The sequence below is a fragment of the Anser anser genome (genome assembly GCF_964211835.1).
Source record: "Anser anser genome assembly, chromosome: 15".
In the NCBI taxonomy this organism is placed as follows: domain Eukaryota; kingdom Metazoa; phylum Chordata; class Aves; order Anseriformes; family Anatidae; genus Anser; species Anser anser.
The window spans coordinates 4,789,428-4,812,026 of NC_139736.1; the positions used below are offsets into that span (position 1 = coordinate 4,789,428).

The 22,599-nt window shown below is 39.6% G+C and overlaps 1 protein-coding gene across 2 annotated transcripts in view; it reads left to right on the forward strand.

Moving 5' to 3' along the window:
- Positions 1-20,673, forward strand: part of CARD11 (caspase recruitment domain family member 11) — a 47,107-nt gene extending 26,434 nt beyond the window's left edge. For both annotated transcript variants that reach the window (XM_083799783.1, XM_083799784.1), the window contains exons 6-24: positions 728-880; positions 976-1,101; positions 1,585-1,782; positions 2,264-2,443; positions 3,466-3,520; positions 4,730-4,845; positions 6,030-6,133; positions 7,368-7,420; positions 8,086-8,218; positions 8,749-8,950; positions 9,816-9,942; positions 11,030-11,270; positions 11,684-11,780; positions 12,785-12,880; positions 13,382-13,514; positions 14,051-14,230; positions 15,375-15,499; positions 16,334-16,449; positions 17,004-20,673. In XM_083799783.1, the coding sequence (XP_083655909.1) occupies positions 728-880; positions 976-1,101; positions 1,585-1,782; positions 2,264-2,443; positions 3,466-3,520; positions 4,730-4,845; positions 6,030-6,133; positions 7,368-7,420; positions 8,086-8,218; positions 8,749-8,950; positions 9,816-9,942; positions 11,030-11,270; positions 11,684-11,780; positions 12,785-12,880; positions 13,382-13,514; positions 14,051-14,230; positions 15,375-15,499; positions 16,334-16,449; positions 17,004-17,208 (2,640 nt within the window). In that variant the 3' untranslated portion in view covers positions 17,209-20,673. The remainder of the gene's footprint in view (positions 1-727; positions 881-975; positions 1,102-1,584; positions 1,783-2,263; positions 2,444-3,465; positions 3,521-4,729; positions 4,846-6,029; positions 6,134-7,367; positions 7,421-8,085; positions 8,219-8,748; positions 8,951-9,815; positions 9,943-11,029; positions 11,271-11,683; positions 11,781-12,784; positions 12,881-13,381; positions 13,515-14,050; positions 14,231-15,374; positions 15,500-16,333; positions 16,450-17,003) is intronic.
- Positions 20,674-22,599: the final 1,926 nt, after the last annotated feature.

Here is a 22,599-nt window from a genome sequence, read left to right on the forward strand (position 1 = left end):
TCCTAAGTGAAAGTATAAATAAACAAAAGGCAGTTTGTTTTAGAAATATTTACTTTATTAGGTAACCAAATGTCACTGAAATCTCCAACTTAGTCTAGGTATTTTAAAAATAAATATGCATATTACTTGCTTGCATTTTGTGCCTTTTTCATCTTGCATTCATGGTTAATTTTGGATGACAGTTCATTTGTTGGAACCTGCTCTGGTAATCTTGTTAATTTTAAATCTGAAAGAAAAAATATTGCTGGACACCATAGAAAATGAAGCTGTGGTACAAGCTACTTCGGGCATGTTTAATATTCTCTAAGCATAGCCCTCTAAAGCCTATGCATGCTTTAAAAATTCCTCTGAATGTTTTCTTAGGCCCTGCTCTTTGGCAAAGGGTGAATTTTGTGTTCAGTGAGAGCTGATTAATAGAGAAGAATTTTAAATGCAGGGCTTGGAGTGAAGAATTGTGACTGCATCCAAAATGGATCAAATTATAGCCAGTACAATAAAACAGTAAAACTGTTCCTTCATCAGACTATTCTGACAGCAAGACAGACTTTATTCATCTTCTCTGACAGTATTTTAAAATATGAACAAATGTCCATCTCTTCTGCTGCTTTCCCATTGCAATACCATGTTCATTTTATATTCCTCGTTTGTTACCATCTTTGTTTCTTTTTTCCCCTACAATATTCTTTTCTCTTTCCCTGGCCTGTCTCTTAAAAATGTCTTTTGTCAGGCTGACAAGCGGAGTTTACCGGATTCAGATAAAGCCATTTTGGATATTCTTGAACATGACCGTAAGGAGGCACTAGAAGATCGTCATGAATTGGTCAACAAGATCTTCAATCTCCAAGAGGAGATTCGTCATGTGGAGGACTTGAGAGATAAGGTGAGAAATGAAAGGACGGAAAGAAACAGGATATTTCAGGCTAGTACCCAAAAGATCTTTTAGAGCAGTAGTAGTTAATGGTCTGTCATTTCCAGTATCTTGAAGAGAAAGAAGATTTGGAGTTAAAGTGTTCAACGCTAGGAAAAGACTGTGAGATGTACAAGCACCGTATGAACACTGTGATGATACAGCTAGAAGAGGTGGAAAAGGAGCGAGACCAGGTATCTAACAGTTAAAGTGGGGAAAATTAGTAGCCAAAGCCTGTATCTCTTCTGTGTCACTTTGGGGGATTGTGGGTAATTGGACCTAAAATACCATTAAAACATGAACATTTACAAGAAACCCTACTTGTTGGAATTTGCATTATAATAATTATACACAGGATGATATTGGGTTGTTACCACAGAGTAGGATCCTCTAGGCAGGACCAAGATCTTAACAATTACTGCAGGCTTCATATTAGTGTCCATCCAATTTGCACTCCGGAGTATTTTGCCACCGACCCAGAGGGAAATGGAGATGAACACCCTCATCATCATCTTTTTTAATGGTACTACTGTGGCACATGCTGGTCTTCACTGCTCTGTTAATTGGTGGATGGTTACAATTTCTGAAGTCCCTATTCCAAATGCGTTACAAACAAAACCACTGGGAGAACGTATCTGGTGCCCAGATACAAAACAGGTTTCTTCTCTCCACTGCAGGCATTCCGCTCACGTGATGAGGCTCAGACACAGTATTCACATTGTCTGATTGAAAAAGATAAATACAGGAAGCAGATTCGAGAGCTGGAGGAGAGAAATGATGAACTCCGAATTGAAGTGGTTCGGAAAGAAGCTTGCATTGTTAACCTAGAGTGCAAACTCCGACGGCTCTCTAAGGACAATAATTTTCATGACCAGGTAGGGTTGAGAAAGGTGAATGTGAGTTATTTTTTTAAGACTTCACTTGTAAAATAATTTAATATGGAAGGAAGAGAGGACTCCATTTATTCCCTCCATTAATTAACTAAAAAATCCACTTGTACTAAATGCCAATGCTCTCAGAAGTTTTTCAGTACAATGGGGTTCGAGTTGTCCATGTCACACACATAGCTTCTCAAAGGCTGGAATTTCACACCTTGATTTAAAATGGATGGGAAAAATTGTAGAAAGAATGAATTTCTGCAGTGGGGTAGAAATTGTGAATTCTTTTGAGGAATTTGCTCCAGTGGACAAAAATCCCCACAGATGTCAATCTGAGTTACTTTTTTGGGACTGGACCACATTCCACATGACCCTCTGAAGCACTCAAGTCACAGAAAGTTCTATCAGATTACTCTAAAGGGAAGTCATGAGGAATTGTACCAAACTCTTCTCAGAAGTGTTTCCTTCTGATCTTTAGAGTTTGCCAAGGAATCTACCCATTACCATTATCTCCCAGACCTTTGGAACTTCTAGCCCAAAAGCCAATGGTCAGGAAGCAGATGACTCCTCCACTTCTGAAGAGTCTCCAGAAGATAACAAATTCTTCTTGCCTGATCAAGCTCGACTCAAGAGAAGAGTAAACCTAAAGGGAATCCAGGTATGTTTTAATATCAGGCTGGAATGGTACAGTCCAGGGACTGTTAGAACAAAGAGATGATACATGTTGTGGTTATGCCTCTGGAGCGCTGGGCTATAAAGATAGGAACAGATTTGTATAATACTGTCAGTTTCTACCCTGTAGTGATTTGTGTCTTGAGGAGCAGATTTAATCAGGCTTCATTGACCATTTTCTGTCTTTTCTCCATATTCTCCTTGCTTCTGCCGTTCATTCACATTCTTGGAGCGTTGTCAATAAATTGATTCGTTGCCTCCTTAACAGTAGTGAAAAAAATGACATAATGCCTGAAGTCTAGCACACAAGGAACTGAAGGTGGAAATTGAAGCATTGGTGGAAAAGCTCGCATCAATAGGTAGAAATAATACAAAGAAATGGACACAATCTAGAGTCAAATTAACTGTCTAATTTAGAATTAAATTATGGCAATTTCCTCTCACTTAAAAGTAAGGGGTAGCATGAGTTAGGTCCATGATTTCACCAACTAGCTGCATTCACACTGCTATTATCTGATGCTTTGTTCATGAATTGTAAAAAAATATACAATCTAACATTTGGGGTTTTGAGCTTCTCTTCCCTTTCATCTGCATTTGAATTCTCCCTGCCCTTCATAACCTTTCTGAGCTTTTACTGTCATTACTACTTATGGCAATAGAGCTGCATTTTTTACATTTCATGCTCCAAAAGGATGCCTGTTGTATTAACAGCTGCCTGAAACCAGTCCCAAGGCACCCACTTAGCTTTTTTTTTCTTACTTTGTTCCCTCAGCAGAATCTGGAAATTGCAGTACATTTAGGCCGGCTTTTAAAAGTAGTAAGGTAGATAAATCCCATTCATGGCAGTGGCATTTAGATATCTAAATATCTTCAAAGTTTGGGGTCCTGTTGTTTAAATGAGGAGAAATATGTTGCAGCACAACAGTGAAAAGGGGGGTGTAAATCTATTTTTTACAGTATGTGGCAAATATCCTGCATTTGTTTTAATTTTTGCCTTCTTTCTTATAGATCAATCCAAGAGCTAAATCCCCTGTCAGCATGAAAACAACATCAGAGTTTCAAGGTCAGAAAGAGCACCTATGTCCTTATTCCTTTTCTGTTGCTTTGTCTCATTCATTCCGTCTCTTTAAGTTATTTTAACAAACATTCCAACTCCGGATGTTCTCAGCTAAGTTCAATTCAGTAAAATAGAGAGTTTATCTCACAGTGAATAATGTCATAATTTGAAGTAGTCAAGTGTTTTACCCAATCAGCCTCTCCATCCAGAGGTACCTCTACAAACACGCAATATTGCATTCAATAACTAAATTTTCAGTTTACTAAATTTTTCTTTTAGCTTATAAAAATAGTAAAGGCTGTTTTGTGATACCTGTACTAAAAGTGAATATACTATTCTCTTTTTGCTGTTGGAGAAATCCTTTGATCAATCTAGTGATCATCTAATGAGTTGCCTTGTCCTTCAGCAAAAAGGAAGGACTTTTTAAAAATTATTTTTTAAATCTAAAGCATTGCAAAGGTTGGAGTGGGGGAGGGTTGACCCACCCATCAGCCAGCTGCCAAGTTACCAAATTAGTTGTTGTATACTCCTAATTCCTCTTATTTAGCTAACACTGTTCTCAAAGCAAAGATCTTAAGCAGCACTTCCTTTATTTTTTATCTGCTGCAGCATGGTTGCTTTTGTACAAAATAAGAAGGTAAACATGGTTCCCTGCTGTAAGACATCATATGTATGTTTAGTATTAGGTAATGGCAAACTTAGTTTGAATTAGAGGTGCTGGAGAAGGGAGGGAGTCCACAGAGACATTCATGCTGTGCTACCTGGGGCTGCTGAGGGATCTCAGACTTCTCGGTCCCAGTTGTAAATTTTTGGTTGTAAAAAAAAAAAAAAAATGTAATTCAGTGAGTCAGCCTTATTGCAGGTTGTCAGATCCAGATAATGAAGTTAAAACACAAAGGAATAAAACAATCCTTCTCTAATCTGGTATTTAGTATTCGTAGAGCTAACAAAAAAGTACAGGAAAGAATTGAGAGAAATGGTTGTCAAGAGGCTCTTTGGCGTGGTGTGCATTTCTGTCCTGGGGCAGGAAAGGGTGCCAGTGCTGCCGAGTGCCTCCTGCAGCCTCTGTCCAGTACAGGAAGGGCAAACACGATAAACTGAAATGGAAAGATAATCTTAAGTTCTGTTGCAAATCTGTGAAAGATTCTGTATTGAAAGTGATCTAACATCATTTTCTTTGCTGTGTGTATTTTTCTCTGTCATCTGTAAGCGCAGCAGTCAGAGCACAGGATGAAGATGGGGCTGATGCCAGCAATGGCCGCACAGACACTAGTTCCTCTAATTCTGTTTCCATCAGTAACTCCATCAGCAGCTGTGAAGTCAGCAAAATTGTAAGGAGCCTTCAGATGCCCCTTGCCTGTCTGCAACCTTCTCTCCTAACGTGGCTGAGAGCTTCTGCAACGCAGTGTTATCACTTTGCTAGCATCCCAGCTGTGATCAAATTCAAGACCTTTGTCAGAAGCTCTCTTAATCCTTTTACCAGCATTTTGTTAGAACAATGTTATTAGCCTTTTCCAAAATTACAGAGCTGCTCTATGTTTATTGACAATTATTTTAGAGGTATTTATGACATCTCACTGTCTGCTTATATCATTTCACATTTGCTGTTAGAAAGATGAGATTCTCTTTGAAAGCTGCTTTGTAATGTAAGAAAATTTTCAGGTTATACTTTTCCTTTTTTTTTTTTTGATTTCTCTAATGCTTCTTCTGTCTGTAAGTAACAGTGAGTGAGAAAAGGGGTGCAGATCACAGCTGGAAGTTTCTGTGTGCCGTAGCCAAACCATTTCTTCCCTGCTTGCTGTATCCCCATAATCTCTCAAGGTAGATATTCCATTATACATATGTGAGCACTGACACAGCAGGACAAGCAGACAGAGAGAGTGCTCTTGCAGAGTGTTAATAACAAAGAACAAAACATCTTTCTAGAACACCGTGAAAAATGCTGCCCCCAGGAAATTAAAATTATACCCAAGAATAGCCAGGAAAGAACTCCCTGCCACTCGTAATAAGCTTAGCTGTTTTAGGAATATTCTTTGGAATATCTGTTGGATACTTCGATGACTTACACTATCATCCCTGCAGTACAATGTAAAGTTTAGACTCCGAACCAGTGTACTAGATTAATAATTGAATCTATAGAGATCTGTATTTTTCTTCCTCATTCCTACTATGTGTATGTCTAGAAATAAACGTATATATGTATCTGCATTCTACTTCTCATCCTCTTCATCCTGTATGTCAGCTGTGCAACATTTATTCTACATATCAAGGATAAAGTTAAAGTTCTTCAGTAAATCCACTCACAGAAAAAGGTATTTTGCCATCAGACAATCTGAACATATAGGTATAATGCTGGAACATATGAATGTGAGTCTATAATCATTTTTTCTTACTGTTGGATATGTTTCTCAGTGCAGAATACTACTGGCAAGCTAACAGGCTAATGCTTTTGTAAATTAAAAATGATACCATGTTTAATACAAACATCCTTTCTTTTGCTGATGTTTCTTAAAAGCAAACCCTGAGAAATCGCAATGACAGCATCATGTCTACCACTCCTGAGCCTCCAGGAAATGACTCAATCGTCCGACGCTGCAAAGAAGATGCCCCTCACTGCAGGTAGGTAGTTGATAAAGTATGTCCAAAACCTGGTGGCACAAGAAGGAAGTAAAAAGGGCCGTAAATATCCTATTGTGTGTCTCTAGTTGGAAAGCTTCTGTTAGGAAGTTGGGGTAACTTCCTAAATGTCTTTGGGGGGCAGTCATTCATCCCTAATCTTGTCTGTCTCACAGACATCTGAATGGCACTGACCCCTTCTCTGAAAGCTTTATAGCAAAGTGATACTTAGAAATAGTGTTTTGGTGTTGGTGTCAGCAGCACTGGTGTTTGTATCAGAAATATCAGTACTCTGGCTTAGCAAGGTCTGAGTGTGGCATTATTTCGTTGAGCTAGTAAGCACTAAAGTCAAGTATCTTGAGAGTATGCCCAAAATTTCACTGTAGTTTATAACTTTATAATCAGCCTGCAAAGTTTTTTTTTAAAATTTGTTTGTGAACATAATCCAAAATAATTGCTATTCGCATGCCAGGTTGTGGGTTTCACAGTTCATCTGATCTTGATTTGTGTGAAAAAGGTGAGATCATAGTTCAATATGTAAGAAATGGTATATTATTTCCTTGCTTATGCATGGTGTAAAAATAGCTGATTCTCCCCAGACTGACTGAAGAAATTCACCCTTTACCTGAAGCCAACTATGAGGAATATCAGCTCCACAGGAGACCTACAAATCATTCTGAATGGGAAAAACAACAAGCTGTTATTTAGACAGTTTTGCAACCAAAGGACACACTTTAATGAAGTCCTTCTGGTGAAGCAGACAGATCACTTGGCTGGATATCACCAATATCCCCTTAAGAGCAAAATTTTGGTGCATTTTTCCTGTTTAGTTATAAGGCCAACCATTCCAGTCACCCTTAAAAGCAAAGGTTTTATCTAAGTAGCGTTAGTGGGAGCTAGGCTGGGGCCAGAGCTGTGGCATGAGTTTCTGTGCAAACGCTTGGTACACCTTGCCATTCTTTTACTGTAGGCATCTGAGTAACCATGTGAGGTACCATTAAGCTGTTATAAAATCCTTCAAGTACTTTAAAACAAGCAGGTAAATTGCTCCTAAACATGTCATTATTCCTTTTTTTTTTTTTTCAGCTGTGCTGTTGCCTTATCTAACACCGCCAACATTTTTCTTTGTCACTGAAAAGGTTCCTCCTTCAGAACTTAATGAAATCTGTTGAAAGTGGGAAAGTGAACATCTTTTTCTCTCTCTCTTCTATTATCTTACCTTTGTTTTTAATTCCAGCCTGGTTGAAGAGGACAATGACAGCTTTGGATTTGATGCTTTGGAGCTAGATGGTAAGAAAGAGGATATCATATAGTTTAACTGTGAGATGTGATGAGTTCACCAGCTACAGGTACTGTCAAATTATCAACTCATACTAGATTAGAAGGGACACATAGTTTAGAGAAAAAAAAAAAAAGATCATCATAAAAAGAAAGCAAACCTTAAAATAAGGAAAGCATCAGACTGAGAGGGGAAAATATAAAGAAGACAGCACTGAGAAGAGTATAACTGTACCCAGTGAGAGGACAAGAAGCAATGGGTACAAACTGAAGCATAAATACTTATTTAATAAAACAAAACAAAACACTTTTTACTGCAAGAGCAATCATGCATTGGAAGGTGGTTGTCTGGAGAGGTTGAGGAGTCTCCATGTCTGGAGATATGCAAAACTCAGCTGGACCGAGTCCTGAGCAATCTCCTCTAGTTAACCCTGCTCTGACCAGGGGGGTTGATTACATGGTCTCCAGAGATCCCTTCCAATCTGAACGGATCTGTAAGAGCAAGTGGGTAGGTCTAGTAAGAAAGATTGGCGTTCCTTGCCACAGTCTGTAATCAATAAAGCCTCTTATCAGGAATTTCCTCATTCAGTTTTGGCTAGGATCAAACTTCCATTTTCACCTTTTCCATCTTTGTCACTCTATCTCGGACTCATTTTCATTTTTGTTACCCTTTTCAGATGACAGTCATGACAGACACTCACATGGAGCTCCTTCAGTTCACTCTTCCTCCTCTTCTCACCAGTCAGAAGGCCTGGATGCCTATGAGCTTGAGCATGTCAACTCCATATTTAGAAAATTCTCTCTGGAAAGGTATTTGAAATGCCAGTTTACCTATCATAGACAGAGACCCCCATTTATCTATTAGTTACTGAAGATATATATTAACAGGAATATCATGTCACAAGTTGTCACTTGACACAAAGACCTCGTGGCATTGTGCTAAGTCTTTACTTCTTTATGTTGACAGCAGTATAACATTATTTTGAACCACTTTCGTATCCTGTAATCCAGTGAAGGTCATCTTAAATTTTCAAAAACTTCAAGGCAGAGAAAATGTTCTGGAGATTTAAATTTACCCCTGTGTTCTCGTTATCTTTCTGCCACAGGTTGCTAGGTGAGGTTGCCATTATACATCTGAGTGCTTGAAGCTATCCAGTTGATCTTCTCTAGAACTTAGGCAGTAATCAGAAGAATTTGTTTTAGAGTCCTTAGATTCTAGTACTTGATAACATTAAAAGTTTATTTATATGTCTCTCATTTATCGTGCATGCATTTAACTCTGTATTGTTAGTTAAAAGATGAGATAATGGCGTAACTGTTGCTTCCTTTCACAAACACAGACCTTTTCGTCCCTCTGTCACCTCTGTTGGTCGCATCAGAAACTCCTGCCATACCATCCAGCGCATAACACTGAATGGAGACAGTCTCAATTCAGAAATCACTCTCGTTGGAGGTAACGATAAAGGGAGCTTTATTAGCTCTGTCAAGACAGAATCACTTGCAGAGAAAGCAGGTCTTCGGGAGGGACACCAACTCCTACTGGTAAGCATAAAATAATCAACACACAGCATTAAATGTCTGTGCACCTGCATGCATTCACGCTCATCACAATACTTTCCTTTATGTCTTCTTTTACCTTGTGTTAATGGCAAACCATACAATTCTTTTGAAGAAAAAAATAATCTGATATTGACTATGAAATTATGGGAGAATAGTATTTATGGTCATCCAACACAGAGACACATACCCCTTTGCGCTTTACACTACTTCTGTATGGAAGAGATGAGAGTAACTGACACTTTCCTAAATGCTCTGCCCTTCTGAAAAGAGTAGAGTGGGAGTTGCTCTCAGCTTCCCAGTAGTTGCCTGAAAGGAAGTTCATGCTACTTAGCTCAGCATGATGACTCCTAAACCATTATTTAGAGTGGTCTATCCCGGCACTGGACGTGCAATGAGACAGAAATGTATACAGCTGCAATATGAACGGGAAGAAGGGCTGCACAGCTGTGTAGCTGTACCCGGCATCATGTAAGCACTTCAGTGATGTTTCTGCTAAGTTGCTCATTGCTTAGAGTTTTCCATCCATTGCCAATAATCCCAAACCCTTTCTTCCCCTTAAAATACCTCCAATGGAAACAAACAAACAAACAAGCAAACAAAAAAAAACAAAAAAAATTATATTCTTGCACTACTTACTACTGGGTTTATCAAAGAGCTGCAGCATGAGTCCATGACTGCTAACGGTCCTAATTTGAGAGAAAAGAAACTAAGTAATTGGAACATAATCTGCATCTTGATAGCAAAGTATCGGGATTGATTAATGAGAAGATTATGCTGCTTAAAAAACTGGTATAATGGACTCAGAGATTGAACCTGCACTGGATAGTAATATTTCTTTCATATCTAGTTGGAAGGCTGCATCAAAGGGGAAAATCAGAGTGTTCCCTTGGATACTTGCACAAAGGAAGAAGTTCACTGGACAATTCAGAGATGCAGTGGTCCAGTAACACTCCAGTATAAATCAAATCATGAAGGTAAGACAAAAGTATTTCTCATCTCTAGTAGCTCCAGGTCTATTGTACTAACTAGTGCGGATGAGAATAACAGAACCAGAATATCTTTTATATTGGTATAAATCTGAAGCATGCCCACCAGTGTTAGCTATGAACTGAAAACAAAAAAAAAAAAAGCCCATATGCTTGTCACTACAGGACTCTGAAGAATTTACATGGTGGGCCAATAACTACATGACTCACAAAACAGAAACTTATTTTTATGTACTGTTTTCTGTAATACAGCGTGGTGACCTGAATCATCTTTTATCCAGCCGAAGTCCATTTAGCATTTTACCTGATGGAGTTGCCCTGTTTATTACCTTTGTGGCTTTATCTTTTCCTTAACATCTGGAGTTTGTGTTTGATGGATAGAATTTGATTTTAGTGTTCAAGGCTTGTGATGATACTTTGGGGTTGTGGATCAAAAATTACATTCCCAAATCCATTTTTTACCGGTGTATATGAATTTTCAGGTTTTATTTATTTATTCTGGTTAGAGAATTTCAGCTGAATAAATCACACAGGAAGTGATGTCTTTGCTTTTCTTTGATGTTTTCAAAGGTGGGAAAGAATATTGCAAATTTTTGAGCACCGCTTAATGGTAGATAAAGCATGTTATAGTTTGTGGGAGTGCCAATTACAGCTAATAATAAAGGGAATAGCTTGTCATTAAAATTGGTGGCAGAACTCAAGCTGTACTTACAGGATAGAGTTACAGTTATGTCTGCATCTTTGCTGAGAAGTTCTCTGTTTTACAGGTCATGTTTGGAGCACTGAAAATAGGGTTATGTATTATAGGTATCATGACAATGGGAATATTCTCACAGATTCTGATACCAGCAGCATGACCTGTTTCTGAACCAATGCCCTGTTGGTGTCTTTAAGGTGCAGACCCATAACCTTGCTGTAACTGGTGCAACTAGCACTCTAGAAGTACAAACTCTCTCTCAGAAGAGCCTCCGAAGTTTGTGCTGTGTGCTTCTCTCAGAGGATGCCCCGGAACGCAGCAGTGCTGAGGTTTTGACCAGTGGCTGATCGTGCTTTGCTCCTTTCCTCATTGCTGCAGGTTACCGAAAGCTGCTGTCAGAACTAGAAGAAGGGCTTATCACATCCGGGGACTCGTTTCATATCCGCTTGAATCTGAACATCTCCAGCCAGCTGGACTGCTGTTCCCTCTCAGTGAAATGTGACGAGATTGTTCATATTCTTGACACCATGTACCAAGGAAAGTATGAGTGGCTGTGCGCCAGAGTTGATCCTTTCACAGACAGGGATCTGGAAACAGGGACCATCCCCAGCTACAGCAGGTGAGTGTAATGCAGAGTGACCATGACTGAGAGCAGTGGTTCCATAAATAGGGAAATTAATAGCTGCTGTAGGAAAGATGTGTATGTCTTCGTTTTTGGGAAAAGACCTGGTGGTGTTAAACTGTAATATAAGCTGTAAAACTTTAGAAAGGAGGCTGCACATCTCACCCAAAAGAATAATGTGTATTTCTCAAAAAGAAGCATAAGAAAATATATCATGGAGATTCTTTAATCCTTAACTGCACTGCAGTCCTGCTCATTATTTTATTCCTGTATTTACGATGTCATTTATTCAGTCCTCACTGCTATTTCTATTTAATCTTTTCTGTCAGCACAGACCCATTGCAGTTCAGCCTTTTTTCTGTGGGGTTTCAAAGGTTTCTTGATCTATGAGATTTCATCCTTTCTTTCAGAGCCCAGCAACTTCTTCTGGTGAAGCTGCAGCGGTTGATGCACAGAGGAAGCAGAGACGAGACAGAAAGCTCGTATAATACTCTTCGGGCACTCCGGGTAAGGACCTACAAACAAGGTCATTTTAAAATCCATTACTCCACTGCTAGTTGTTGTTGATCATGTTAATTTTATGGGAATTCCTATTTACACTCTGTGTAGGTTTTGATCGTCCCAGGTAATGGGTGACCTATGTTTGTTTGAAATAATATTGTCTCTGGCAATGTACCTAGCTCCAGGGTACTGTTAACCCTTCCTGCTATGAGGTAGTACACTTTAAATGTATAATATCTGTTCTGTGTCATAGTTAATCCCTTTCATTCTTCTCTTCCCATAAGCCTCTAACACAACATCACATCCACATGAGGAAGAAGCTGTGTCCTTGGAGTTAATAATTGGAATTATTTCTTTCCTACTGTGAACAATTGTCTAATCCAAAGAGCTGTCATTGTCCCACATTAGAAAAACATTTGTCTCCCAACCTACATGCCATGGAGAGAAGCGGGATTGTCAGGTCTTCACACACAACAGCCCTGCCAATTTCTCCTTTTCCGTCAGTGAAAGAACTTTTATTTTTCTTTCTTTAGCCCCAAGAATTCCATCTTTACACGATTAAAAACTAACTTCCCAATGTATTACTTACCAGAGTTTTTTTCTAGAACTTTTAATAGAGCTTAGGAAACATACACACTTCTAACATTTGCAGAGACACTGGAGCCACGATATTTGATTTCAGTCAAGGTTGTGCTATGCATTCATCCTGTACTCCAGTCCTCACTCATCAAAGGGATGGAGAGCACCAGCAGCGATGCCAGTGAGAGTAAAAGCTTTGCATGCTATTTCTTGATACAGAAATTTCCTCCATCATAAACTGTGGAGTGCAATCTCCTGTGAAGAAAGGAATGTGGAAGAGCAGTGACCGAAGTGCTATAGCTTGCTTAGAACATTGTATTTGCAGTAGATATAAATCACTCACTGTCCCTTTTACTGGAAATACAAAATATCTGCTTCTGCTTCTGCTTTCTCTGATGCTATGATTTAAAAATATTTTTTTTTTTCACTAGAATACATTGCAGCCAGAGGAGCCTGCACCACCAAATGACCCAAAAGCCAGCCCTCGCCTGTCCAGAGCAAGCTTTCTTTTGGGCCAAATATTACAGGTAATAAAGTTTAAACTCTCAGTGGCATGTCTGGAATAGATCTGAATAACAGATATTCTCAGGCTATTCTAATCTCCCCAGAAACTCTACCTCAGGTATAGAGGTTGCATAAGCACTTCTCTGTGGTACGACAAAGAAGGGGCAAAGCTGTGGGTATGATCTGCAATGCTGTTGTGCAGATACTCAGTGCGTGTGTGTTAATCTGCTGTGGATACATCAGTGCTTTGACTCATGATAGCAGCGAGCTCTGCCAAGGAAAAGAAAAGCATGCCACTTAAGAGCAGAGGAGAAAATAAGAAATCCCAAAGGGCATTAACAAAGGCTGTGAATCAGATCTATGATATTTAAAGAGACTTAGAATTTAGTCTGCAGATCCATGGAGTTTTGTCTTTGATAGACATAGGTAATTCAGATCTCATAGATAACAAGTGTGGACTGATGAATGCATAGGAGAATAAAGAACGTAAGAAATGAGGGTCAAATCTCTGTTCACCTTTTCAGTTTGTCAGCAGGTCTGAAAACAAATATAAGCGCATGAATAGCAATGAGCGAGTCCGTATCGTCACTGGCTGGCCCTCTGGTCTGGCACGGACCTCATCTGAAGCAAAGAAACCCTCACCTGATAAACTGGAAGGTATGGATATAAAATAATGATAGCTTTTACACACGTGGTGCTGATACGAAGGCATACTGCGTAACTGCATGGTTGTTAAAAATGTTATAGGACTTCCCTATTACTAGCTTCTCTGTTCTACTCTGTGCAAAAATTAGGCAGTGTTTGTTACCAAAAGACTGATTTTACTAAAAGTGTTTGGGGAACCAAGCCTTCATGAGCAAGCTTACAACACTGAAACTTCCTGTTTTGTTGGCAGTTCTTCCCAGGTTCTCTCTTGCTCTTTGTCTAAAGCAATTAACTTATTAGCAGAAAGATTTCCTAGCAAGTCTCCTGTTAAACCATTAAATAATCTCGTGAAAGCAAAAGGCACTTGAATTATTTAGTGTTAGATTGGACATTTTACTACTGGATATATAGTAGGGATAACCCTGGCACAAGAGAAAGGAGAACCAGTATGAATAACCATGTCATTTCTGGTTCACAAGTTTCTCCTTTTTTTCTCCAAATACTGATGGAGAGGAAACACCAGTATGAATGTCTTGTTTTCTACTCAGATTTGGATTCTGAAAGTGAAATCAATAAGAGGCTCAGCCTGATCCCTTATAGCTTGGTGAGACCCATCCACTGTGAGCGCAGGCGCCCCGTTCTTTTCACCCCCACCATGCTTGCCAAGACCTTGGTACAGAAGCTTCTGAACTCTGGAGGTGCCCTGGAATTCAACATATGCAAGCCAGGTAATGGGATAAAGGCTGCCAACCCTCAGCGTTGGAAATAAGAGCATACACTTATGTGCACATACACAAGGGCGTGCACTATTGAAAGTTGCTTGAGGTTTTTAAGTCACATCAGAGTGGTGTATAACTACAAGTCCTGTTTTTTTGAGACTGAGATATTTGAATGTTTTTGAGACAGCCAATGCACACAGTTATGAGATTCTGTGTCTGTGAATATTATCCATGTGTATGCTGTGTGGTTGCTAGGATGCCCCTCAGAGACTGAAATGCTGTGAGTGCTCTTTCTGTTTGCATACTGTTTGCATACTGCATATCTAGGCAATGTGAAATTTTGATTAATTTGTTTCTAGTATTTGCTATTATGAGGAATATCTTCCCTAGAGCGATTTTATGTTTCTATCTCGTCCAAGGCTGTGAAGATTGTGCATTTGATCTGCTTGAAAGACTGATTTTCTTCCATTCTAAGTATTTACTATTAAAGCAATATGCAGTACTGTGATTGCTGTAGGGCAGGATTGTATACAACACAGCATTAAACACAGCTGACGTTTCATTTTTACACTAATATTGAATACCCACTGCATAGTACAGTCTTACAGTTATCCAGACAGAGAAACTGAAAAGTTAAGTATCATAATAAATATCCCATCTTGCAATATAAAACAAAAGCTTTGATGTAGAGCCGCAATTCACAAGGGGACCAGTATCACACATTGCAACCTAAGCCAAAAATTTTTGAAACTTTAAACACAAATGTTGGAACACTAAATCCATGTTTTAGGATCCTGTACTGAAGCGACCTTCTTTTTTTTAGCATTTCTCAGCATCCTTCAGCCCTGTAATGTTACTCTGTAACATGAGGTGCTGGAATTGTATTTACTGTTTTAATTTAATGCCTTCACTGTGTTGTGGTAATTGCCCAAGGACTCATTGGTGCAGGATATAGCTGAGGTGCTCAGCTGTGATCAGATTAAGCTTTAATTGAATTTAATGGAAGAAATGAGGCAGCTGTTAAGAAGACAATTCAGTGTTCATCTTCTTTCCCTGAACCATCCTGACATCTTGGGTGAAGTGCTATTGGACAGTTGTTAGGTGTACTGCTGTTGTAATCATGATTTTTGTCCTCATCCACTTCTTCTACCAGATATTGTAACAAAGGAAGAGTTCTTAAGGAAGCAAAAGATGGAGACTATCATCTTCAGCAGAGAAAAAAATCTGAACACATACGAATGCATTGTACCTGCCAATATTGAGGCTGTCACTGCAAAGGTGCTGAGAGTACTCTGTATCCATTGCATAGGCTGTCTGTGAATCTGTCTGCAGTGTGTGTTTCTTCTTGAATGAGAGATTGACCAATTTATAGTTGCATGTTCTTTTTCTTGCCCACCTTAAATCTTAGATTTGTATTTATTCTCTCACATGGCTTTTATTTGTGCTCTTGCTTTTCCTTTTCCTTTTCATCCTCAGCTATATCCTTTTATATTCTCACTCATTCCCTGTGATGACCCACATTGATGCAGCAAAATATCCTTTCATTTTCTGTGCTTCATCCCTTATTCAGTTCCTTTTCGTATTGTAAGTATATATGAATGCGTGAGAGAGTAAGAGATACAAGGACCGAGACAAAAGAAAGGATAGCCTGAAACACAGATACAGGGGTGTACAGTACAAAGATAACGATGTCAAAGACAGAGACGTCATATCAAGTAGAGTAGATTTGATGCACAGCATGGAAAAAAGGAGAATTAAAGTGATGTTTTTTCTCATACAAGTAGTTGCAGTAGATGTTCTCTCTGAACAAAGACCATGTGTGTGTTTGTGTATATATGTAAAACTTTTATCGCACTCTTCAATTTTAGATCAATTAATTTCTATTTTAAGCCTTTTCAGAGAGCTATTGAGCTTCACTTTTATTTGACTGGCTAGTTGTAAACCAGTAGGAGGAGTTGGGACTTTAAATGTATATTTGATTAAAAGGTTTTAAATCAGTACAATGGTAAATGGAGAGCTTTTCAGCTGACCCCATAAGGTATGGATACCTTTATCTCAAGATTCTACAACAGTGAATGTTCCTTTGTAACGCTGTTATGACTTTGGTTTTAGAATAAGCATTGTCTACTGGAAGCTGGAATAAGCTGCACAAAGGATTTAATCAAAGCCAAGATATATCCTATTGTTCTCTTTATCAGAGTCTCGGAGAAAAACATCAAGAGGTTCAGGTAAAATATCAAACCTTTTGCATATTTGATATTCTTTTATTCAGTGGTTAATTCTCGAGTCCAATAAGGTTATCACTGAGAGAAATGCAGGTCCTCTTCTTTCTTCATCTGGTGTCTGTGTGTGCATTGTTTCCTACCATGTCTTCTTCCTGAAATATTGACCAGGAAAAAGAAGGAATTCCCCAATTTTTACATTCTTTCACTGTCTCTGATAGCAATGATCATTGTGGGAGGATAAGACTGAAGAATATGTCTTTTTCTCCATGCTTAGCACTCCCACAGCATTTCTTAAGGTAATAATAGCTGTAAGAGGAAAGTTCACAAACTTGCACTCTCCCTACATTCAGCCCTCTTAAATTATTTCCCCATAGCAAGTATTTTTCCTTGGGGGAAGGATGGAAGTAGGGGGGGATAGACCTGGAGTAGCTGTATTCTCCACTGCTTTTATTGCTTGTATATAATCAGTAGAAAATAAATTCTTAATAGGGCAGCTGGGACTACGGGATTCACTTACAGTGCAAGACATTTATTTTTGGTCTGCTCATTTGGTACAGGAAACTATTGCCAAAGCCGGAGACCGAAGATGAGTTTTTACGTATGTGCCGTCTGAAAGAGAAAGAACTGGAGGCACTGCCATGCCTTTATGCCTCTGTAGAGGCAGATGCATGGAGCAGTATTGAGGATCTTATCCGAGTAATAAAAGACAAGATCGGAGAAGAGCAGCGTAAAACCATCTGGGTAGATGAAGATCAGCTATAAAAAACCAGTATGTAAAATGAAGCTCTTTGGTGACAAAAGGACATACTCAGGTGGAGCGGGGGCTCGCAGAATTCTCTGATTCAGTGCCCAGTGCTCTCTTCTGTTTCATCCTTGCTGCCTGGGGACTTGCTACTGGCAGAATGCATGTATGGAATGGAACTGGAGCTTTGCTGAACAGCCAACATCTCAGATGCTGGGGATCTGGGGTGTGGATCGGACCACAGCCACCACCACAACTTCTGACCCACCAGCATCTCTTAATGGACAGCAGCTGTTTAACAAGTCAGAAGGACAAAGATCTTGCGAGGGAGCTTAGGGTAATTTATTATGTAAAAATACAGTTCACAGCTGGCCAATCAAACACTTCTGATGAGACCAGATAAGTGAAATCGAAGAGAAATAAAGCGTGAGGATTGGACTAAAGGATATAGAATTGAGACGTGTCCTACACCCATCCTGAGGTGAGGTTCCAAAAATACTGCAATAAGGAAGCTGTTTGGTAGCAACAGAAACACTACCGCTGGTGGCTGAGGCAGCTCTGTAGCCCTGTTTTTCCATGACCATTTCAGTCAGAAGGGAAGAGAATAGCTGTAATTCCTGGCATTAATTAAAAGGACAATTTTCACTTCCTCTTTAAACCCAGTCCTCTTTAACAGTTTTGTGGGTTTTCTTTTAGTCTTGGCAGTTACAGAAAAAAAAAAAAAAAAGAAAAGACTCCACAGTCCCAGTGGCACATCAGATCTTTCCAGATCTGCCAATGTTTCATTTATTTTTTCCCTGCCTCTGTACTGTATTAATTTGTATGTCTCTCAATTTTTACCATTTTTCACTTGTGGAAAATTCTATTGTGCCTTCTCTAGGCAGCAAGGTTCTCTGTTTCTCCACTGAAATCTGTATTTTTGTACAACATCATTGCCTGCCAACATGCCTGCTCTCAACAGGAGGGACTATTCTGAGAAGAGGAAAAGGAGAATTTCATAAGCCAGTAATCGCTGTGAGCCACTCAGTCCTTGACCTCTCTGCCATGACTGACAGCAAGGAGACCAGTGAGTGTCACACTGTGCTGTGGCCAGCTAGTATAACATTTTCAAAAGTGTGTACATGACTTAGAAGACCACATCCCATTTTCAAAAGCACTCGACTCCTCAGAGACTTTAAGTTCCACCAAAAATGAGTGGGACTAGGACTCCTAAATCTCTTAGGGCTTTTAAAATTTTTCCTCTATACATCAGACACTGCATTGAGACTGCCAAATTGATTCAATAAAACTGATCCGATAATTATGACTTGCGCAGTTGCTGATCTGAAATGCAATAAAATCTGACCTACAGATGAAGAGGTGTACATCTCATTATCCTTAGATCTTTCATTCGCTGCCATACCCCTCCCTTTTAAGATGCATTTAATAACAAACAACCTTATCTCTGCTTCTGTGTTCATCCCATGCGCCCTGTCTTGGTAGCTCAGGCCAGCATGCAGCAGCTTGCAATAAAAAGACAAAGAATCCAAGCAAAACATCTGGCCTGGTTGCCATTAACTGCTGCACTGTCCTGGTGATGAGCTTCTGATGTTGGGGGTGTCTCCCAGGTGGACTGGGTCAGTTCATGTTAGCTTACATGACTGTGCTTTTCTGCTCTCCTCTTACTTTTATGCATATCATTTTTTTAACTAATGCTGTTTTCTAGAAGTCATTTATGTCAGCTTACATCTAAATTTCTGCTGCTGTGTTTTTCACATTATTAATGTTTGAAAGACTGCTCATAGCTAGCGTTTCTCAGATAATAGCTTTTTACCTTCCCAATGCCATCTGTTTGGACTGCGCAAGCAGGGGGATACTCCTATTTTGCAATCTCTTCACAAAGTACAGGCTGCATCCACAATTTGCAACTCCCTCCAGGGCAAAGAATAACAGCTGATTGAGGTATATATAGAACAAATTGGTTGATTCTTCATAGAGCCTCTGTAGCTCAACAAGAAAACAAAGTGTCGGCTGGGAAAGCTGAGCCTTCCAGGAGCATTTTTGCAGACATTCCTAATGTCCTGATCATGCAACCTTGTGCAACAGCTGCCTGTGCTTTGTTACCGTGACAGTTTTGAGTCCGCAGCTGAGCAAGGGGTGGGACTGCAGGAACATTCCTGGGCTGCTTCAGCAAAAAGTTCAGCCAGGTCAGCTTCAGAGCCGGCAGGAGCAGCCAGCTGCCTGCCTATGGGACAGAGCTCACCCCCTGTCCCTGTTGCAGGGATCAGGAACAGCTGGCAGGGCGGCTGGGACAGACGGGGAGCTGGAAGGAGGGGCTGAAGGATCTCCATCTCTCATGGCTGCTCCTGCAGTGGTCTTCTCTCCCCACTGCTTTAGTTCTGAGCCCTCTTTACACAAACAACAGCTGTGGATGTGATTTATCTCACTTAACTTCAGACATGGAAAAGGTGGATGCCAAAGTCTGAAGGAGGTTCCTTTCACAGTGAATGGAGATACACCTCCCAAGAGCTATTTGTCTAACTTACTGTAGATGGCTATCTTAGGATGAGACAAATTGCCCTCTGAACTGTTTGTTTCTTTCCATGATCTATAGAAGAAAACTAGAAAATTTGTCTGGCCTAAAGGCCAGCAAAAAAAAGCATTTAGCTTTTTGATCTGTAAAGCTAAGCCCACCTTGTGGAAAAGGTGGGACTAGAGATGGAGGCAGGGAACAATAACAGATCTAATTATTTCTGTGAAACAAGAGGAGTAAATACGCGGAACACATTCTTCTTGATATCTGAGTGAATCTCCTGTAAATTCCCAACCCTGCAGATGCTGTAAGGCATTGAGGTTGTCTACCCATTTGACGCAAGGCAACCAGACTCTTAAGTGAAGTAAACTGGCAGAGCTATGTGCTGTGGCATTCATAACCCTCATCTCTCTTTGACTGAGTGGAGAAGGACTGGAAACTATATTCCCCCTTGACTTCTGGATGTGAACTCAAAAAGCAAATCTGTAACTGGAGCACGTTCCCAGAAGCGCAGCAGAGCAGTAAGGGCCATTATCATTTACACTAGCTGAAGAAGTGCTTCTGATGTAGTTCCAAATGCTGTCCATCTAAACTGGAAGAAATTAACCTCTGTGTCTTTTGAAATATATTCAAAACTACAGGCTTGAAAAGAGGCCATGAATTTCCCTAAATGGCAGGGTATTGGAGTCAGTGTGAATTCCAAGTCCTGAACTGGCAGATCTGAAGTGCAAACTTTGAACTTGGGCTGTAGATTTTCTCAGTATTCTTGATTCTGCTAAGTCTTACTTATGAGGCATTCCTTTAATCTACCAACCACTTCCCTCCTCACATACAAATGTAATATAGACAATCCTGAGCTTCTGATCACATAAACAAATGCCCACCCATGCATAGTCAGCTTATTTGTCAAGGACCAGTAGTGATAATTTTGTTGAAAAACTGGAAGCAATGATTAATAAAAGGCAATCGAAACTGGAAATATTGTAAATGTGTGTTGTAAGCAGTGTAAAAACTGAGTCCAAAACAGGCTTTCAGCTGGATCTCATGGAACTGTAAGGATTTGACAAGTTTTCAGTTGGATTTTCTTTGGGTGCTTTTGTATTGTTAGACAGCACTTGGTATAAGATTTGCAAACAACCGGACTTGCAGGTACCACTGTAATTCAGACAAATTATCCGAGTCTAATAAAATCAAGCTGCAGACCCACGTTCAAGCTGGCTGCCGTGGCTGGACATCGGAGTTCAGATCAAGCCATCTGACAGAGACATGTCTGGATACCAGTTGCATTTGTCTGTCTGAGGTAAGCAACTTTTACATTAATCCGTTTTAAAACATACCACTCAAGGTTTTTAACTGTAGTCTGTGAACATTTCTCCACAATCTGTATTTTAAGCTAAACAGGGAATTATCAGAAAATCAGGGTAATTGTCCTGTATTCAGTATGCTACTTTTTTTTTTTTTTTTTAACAGAAAAAGTTCTAAAGCACCAAATAATTAACAGCCTTTCAAAATATATTATCGGAAAACTACTTCTTTCATTTAAGAGCTCACAAGAGCTTGCTGAAAAATTTTTAGATGCGGATTGTTCTTTGGAAAATGTCATTGAAAAAATGGCCACTAGAAAATGCAATTTGAATGGAATCCAATGGAATATTGTGCTGTTAGAAAATGTGTTTTCATCCAAATCAATTGTCTGTAAAAATGTTTTCATTCTGACATTTCATTTAAAAAAAAAAAGTTTTTAAGTAATACTGAAGTAGTTCTTTTCAGTATTTCACATACTTTCAGTCTCTTACCTAGAAATATTTCTGGCTTTAATTTTTTTAATTTTTTATGGTTGAAGTATTTTTAAGAGTCTACATTTAAGCATTTAATTTGATTCAAACACTTTTTGAAGAAAATCTTGTATTTGATTTTTATATTCTACAAAGTAATAGAAGTAAGGCCTTATAGCTATCAGATGCGGAATAATTTCTGTGATCACAAGAAAAAAAAGCACTGAATCTGGCTTTACATTATATTTAACTCTGCTGCTAAAATGATGTGTTATATAAGTCAGTATCATGCAGTTCAGCACATTTGGGAATTGTTGCAGGTAAAAATTTCATGCAAACTTTATTACACAGAATTTGATATTCCTTTGAATCAGAATTCTGGCTGGAGGCTAAGCTGTCAATTGGTCTGTCTGCAGCACAGACAGCTCTGGCAGCACAATTTGCAGGGGGGTAGGAACACACACAAAGCAGACTTTTGCTTATGAACCTTAAGTGGAGATAGTTGCCAAAGCTGGAAAAATGCCTGTGAACCTGTTAGAGCTATTTGTATTCTTTTATGCCAAGCTATTTTCATGGGTTAGGGTTGGAAAACTCCGTAGCAAGGATGAAGGCAGAGAGACAGTATTCAGGTGGGCCGACTTCAGCTCTGGGGGGTCCAGAACTGTGCGGACCCCGGAGCTGCTGTGAGGGTACGATGCTCTGCATGGTCACCTAAGGGGAGATGTTCAAGCAGCAGTTGCTGTGCTGGCTGCTGCAGACTGAAAAAAGCAAGTCACAGTTAGGGATTTGGGACTTCTAGGAGAACAGCATTCTAGGATTTTGCAATTATTTGGATTGAGTACTCTGAATCATTCAGCATTAATCAGCTTATACTGTGAAGCATATCAAATGTGTTCCCTCTTGGTGCAGTTGCTATCTCCCTTGCTTTTGTTCCGAGGACTGAATGGTATTGTGCTATTTTGTGCTGTTTGCCATTAAAAGGTATACAGGATTTCAACTGAGATACGTGATTCCTTTCTTACAAGTTCCTCTGCTTTCCCCACATCTCCTGCCTTGCTCAGTTTCCGGAGTTCTCGTTTGCTCCCCGCTCCATGTAACGCCCAGGCTGATTCAGGGTTCGCAGC